The sequence below is a fragment of the Petaurus breviceps genome, unplaced genomic scaffold (assembly GCF_028583685.1).
Source record: "Petaurus breviceps papuanus isolate PSGF00001 unplaced genomic scaffold, PetGlider_PUasm1.0 237550, whole genome shotgun sequence".
NCBI classification, from domain to species: domain Eukaryota; kingdom Metazoa; phylum Chordata; class Mammalia; order Diprotodontia; family Petauridae; genus Petaurus; species Petaurus breviceps.
Window position 1 is genome coordinate 1 of NW_027185918.1, and position 4298 is coordinate 4298.

The window sequence follows — 4298 nt, forward strand, 5'->3', positions numbered from 1 at the left end:
TCTAGGTGCCTGTGACTTTTCTGTGTGATGGCCTGGGCTCCTGGCAGCCTGGGGAAGCCCATGTACTCCTTCTCTGAATAATGTCATTTTACTGTCATTGTTGTTTTCATTTTGTAAAGATTTTATTGATTTACAATTTGTTTTTAATACTCATTTTAAAAAATTTTGAATCCCCAAATCTCTTTCCCTCTCACTCTTCTCTTACTCACTGGCAAGGCAAGTAATATGTTGTCAGTTGCAATAATGATTTAAAATATATAAAAACCTCCATAGAGGAATACTAGAAAAATCAGAGTTGAGTGACAATCAAGATGCCATTTCCCCCATTGGAAATCTATCCCAGGTGGAGAAACTGTCCTAGAAAGTCAGCAAAAGACCATTGAGGTGAAGGGATTTATCCAGGGTCACTCAACTATCCTTCTCAACTTCAGACCCAGCCCTCTGGTCCCCCATACCAGAATAACACAGAAAATTGTTAACTGTTGTCTTCACTAACACATTTATTAGTACTAAGAGAGCCCCAAGAGTCGAGTGGTCTGAAGGCAACTTCATTGGAGTGATCAGTCCAAGGTCAATGATTTGAACTTGATGTCGCCACTCATTGCCAGGTAGTTGATTTTTTCTAATTGAAGACGATTAGGGAAAGTGAACTCGTAACCATTGGGCAGCTTCACTTTAAAATGCATCGTTTCAAAGGTTATGGAAACCTGAATGGGGAGAGGGCAGAAGGAGATGAACACAGAGCCCTGGGCTTGGAGACAAGAAAACCTAGGTTCAAATTCCACCTCAAGACATTCACTACAAGACACTATTTCTTCATTTTAAGATTCAATTTCCTATTCTGTAAAATGAATCTAAATCTAGGGTATTATGTGTCATGGGACACCCCAGAGTTTTCTCTAATCCCATTGGGACCATGGTCCTTCACAACCCTCTCCTTTTCTCCCCAACCTCTCCCCAGCTCAAGGGATGCTAGGCTTCTTTTCACAAACCTTAAGAAAGCCTCTGACCTCTTTTTCATTTAGCTTTTCATCTCTTCCCCATGAGAGTTTACTTCCACAACTCTTATATCATATACAAGGGCTGGATGAGATCATCTCCTGGGTCCCCCAAGCTGGGACCTTCCATGCTCTGAGTCTGGGGTCTTACCTCCACAGCTTTCCCTGGCTCAAAGGGGAATTGTTTCACTTTTTGATCTTTCCCAGACACTTTATCCTTCTTGGAGTTGCAGATGATGATTTTGGTATCCTTAAGATATTTGAAGCGTGGGTTGAAGTTCAGGCCAATGTTATCGGGGTCCTTGCCCAGATCCAATACAAAACTGGGAATAGAGGACACTTCTCCATCATTAGCATGGTCCCAGAGCCTTGGAAACTTGCCACTCAGAGAATCCCTGAGCTAGAAGACCCACCCCATCCCAAAGGGTCTCTCACCCAACCCTGACCTGAAGCATCATGGTTTCTCTTCTGTATTTCCCTCCCAATCCAACCCTGTCGAACAAGTGACCATGGTATATATTTTACTACCTCCAGAGACAGGGAGCTTACTACCTATCCAAACTTTCCATTCCAGCTACTGGGTAGCTTCTGTTGGGAAGTTTTTCCTGATGTTGAGTCCTAGCTCTGCCATCTAAGGGTAAAGCAAAAGCTTGGTGCTTCTCATCAAGGGTCAAGTGTAAGCAGGTGTGTAAAGGATTCCACTCTCACCCATGGCCTTCCCATCTCCCACTCACTGCTTGGCTTCAGGTGGAACATCTCCCACTATTTTTATGCAAACTCCGGGTTTGATATCCAAGTTACAGGTAACCAGGTCCTGAAGAGACCAAGTAGAGTAAGGTTAGGGCTGGTTGGGAGCTGAGGGGACCCAGAATTTCCAGATGGGGAGGAGCCACCCTTGAGGAACGTTCTAGGAAAGCAGATACTCTCCAGACTAGTTAGTATTGAAGTGAGAGTCAGTCCCAGTTCTGTGACCTTGGGGAAGCCCCTTGTTGCTGGGCCTCAGTTTTCCCATCTATTAAATGAAGAATTAGCCTAGATCATTGACCAGTTCTCATTTTACAGATCAGGAAACTGAGGTTTAAAGAATCAAGAAGTGACCTTTCCCAAGTCACACGAGTGAACAACAGAATCATAACCAGAATTTAAGTCTTCTCTGGGTCCCAGGCCCGTACTCTCTCCTTCCCACTGGCTGCCCCAGTGCCAACTTGGGTTTGAATTGCATGTATCCTGGTACTTGGGCAAAAATGAAGGAGGAGCAGAGGCGTGTGGGGCCCTACTCCAAGGGTAGAAGATAGATTATAGCTCAATGGGGAAACTCTCTGGTATCTGGGCAAGCTTTACGTTGCCTCCCCTACTCTCCCCACCTATTGTCCTGCCCACGTCCTCATGCTTCCAAAGCTGTCCTCTGCTAGTTAAGTAGGGGAGGACATCCTGCCCAGGAATGTTTTCAGGAAGAGCTTCCCCCATTCCCCAGAGCCAAGTCTTGGTTCCAGCCTAGGGTAGGAGCCAGCCATGCCCAGGAGAAGGGAGTTGGCAAAGAGGTTCTTATGTGTCATGGGACACCCCAGAGTTTTCTCTAATCCCATTGGGACCATGGTCCTTCACAACCCCCTCCCTTTCTCCCCAAAGGCAAAGAGGGAGGTTCAGAGAGAATGGGGAATCAAGGGTGTCCTGAGCAGAAACTCTAAGGTCAAGATTTTAGGTTCTCCTGTGCCCCACCCCTGTGGGAGAAGGGTAAAGGAACCAGGGCAGCACAGACATCGGGTTGCTTCCTATTCCAAATCACCAGAGGAGTAATTGGGAGGAGGCAGGGTGAAAGGAGTCTTATGAGCTAGAGAACAGTAAAGAAGTGTATTTGTGAGGTTAATTCAGCCTTATTTTTAAAGGGGACGGACTAGAATTTGGAAAGACCTGAGGAATCACTTGCCCCTTGCCCCACCCAGCTGGCCATCTCCAGCCTCCTCCCTTTCCAGTGGAGCCTTCTCAGCCTGGACTCTTTCTGTACCCTCTGGTTGGGATGGAGTTAACTCTCTAAGAGAATCATTCATTCCAGAAAGTCTGATCCTCTGGCAGAAGGTGCAGCTCTCGCCACCCCACACCCCCACCTCTCCTCTTCTTCGCTCTCCAGTCAAGGGAGGACATCCCCCACCCCCTCAGGGGATCCCCTAATCTTAATTCATTCCAAGTCCCACTTCCCCCTTTCGTGCTTCACCCCAGGATCTCTCTGGACTTGGCAGCTGTTGCCAGGGGGCAGCAAGGGGGAGGACATGGAAGGTGCAGGCTGTCCAACGGCTGGGGAGGTCCGGGTGAGGGTTTAGAGAAGAAGTGTAAGGACCCCTAGCACATGCGGGGCGGGGGCGGGTTGTGCTAGAGCATGCCTGCCCTCTCTCGAACACGCCCTTCCCCAGTCTCCGCGATTATTTCTAAACCTCAATCCCAGGGGATCCCGCCCTTCTGGATACTCAGCCTACACCCTTGACAAAATTCCCCTCAGCCCATACCTCGGCCATGAGGGAGAATGAGCAATGCTGCTGTGATTCTCCTGGCTGTGCTGGGTCCCTGAAGGATGACATCAAACTCCAACCTGGAGATAGTAACTGGGCTCGGTGTTGGATCCTTTAAATAGATAGCGGGTCTCCGGGCTTCTGCTGAGTCCCCACCCACCCCCATCCCAACCCCTCCCCTCTTGCACTTTTCGCCAGGACAGAGCACAAAAAGGGAGGGTGCATATCTCAAGGGCGGGTCAGGCGGAATTTTTGAAGTCTTTCTTGGAAGGGAAGCCAATGACACCCCCTCTACAACAAACTTTGTTCTTTTACAGCTATTTCTCCCACGTGGAAACGCCCCAAATTGTCCTTTGGGGGATGGGTTTGGGGCTAGTGGTAGATTGGATAGGGGAACCAATGGAAAGCTACTTTTAGAATGAACCAGAATCTGATATTCTCAGGAAGTGACTGGAGGCCGGCTGGAGAGAAGGCCATAATCTAATCTGGGTGAGAGTCAGGTCCTTGGCCTCTGCAGAGTCCATCTGAAGGGAGAAATCCTAATCAGAGGGTGTCATAGGATGGAGGAACCTAGGAAACCTCTTGGTTTCCTAACCAATAGCCAAACTGAGACCCTGGGATCACTAGGGGCAGAGTGAGAAGTTAAGCAGGTCTCCTACCCAGGTCCTCTGACCACAAGCCCAGTGCTCTTTCCACCTTATCTCCGGGTTAAAAGATCATTTTACAAAGAGGGAAACTGAGACTAGATGAGAATAACAACATACCCAAGGTCACCTGTTGCTGACTTTGAGGGGGT

The 4298-nt window shown here is 48.3% G+C and overlaps 1 protein-coding gene across 1 annotated transcript; it reads right to left on the reverse strand.

The window, feature by feature from the left end:
* Positions 1 to 480: 480 nt before the first annotated feature.
* Positions 481 to 3670, reverse strand: LOC138167616 (galectin-1-like). The gene is made up of 4 exons (XM_069096554.1): positions 3500 to 3670; positions 1733 to 1812; positions 1150 to 1321; positions 481 to 707 (listed from the first exon to the last, which is right to left on the reverse strand). Exons 1-4 carry the CDS (start codon positions 3569 to 3571, stop codon positions 561 to 563), a joined length of 471 nt encoding a protein of 156 aa, XP_068952655.1. The 5' UTR covers positions 3572 to 3670; the 3' UTR covers positions 481 to 560.
* Positions 3671 to 4298: the final 628 nt, after the last annotated feature.

What these genes read in the sequence shown, in the direction of transcription:
- LOC138167616 (XM_069096554.1), bottom strand. Translation starts at nt 3,571, where the DNA reads ATGTCATCCTTCAGGGACCCAGCACAGCCAGGAGAATCACAGCAGCAT. An exon ending in GTTCCACCTGAAGCCAAGCA is followed by an intron (nt 1,322 to 1,732) that starts GTGAGTGGGAGA and finishes CTCTATTCCCAG; the next exon opens with TTTTGTATTGGATCTGGGCA. An exon ending in AGCCAGGGAAAGCTGTGGAG is followed by an intron (nt 708 to 1,149) that starts GTAAGACCCCAG and finishes CTCCCCATTCAG; the next exon opens with GTTTCCATAACCTTTGAAAC.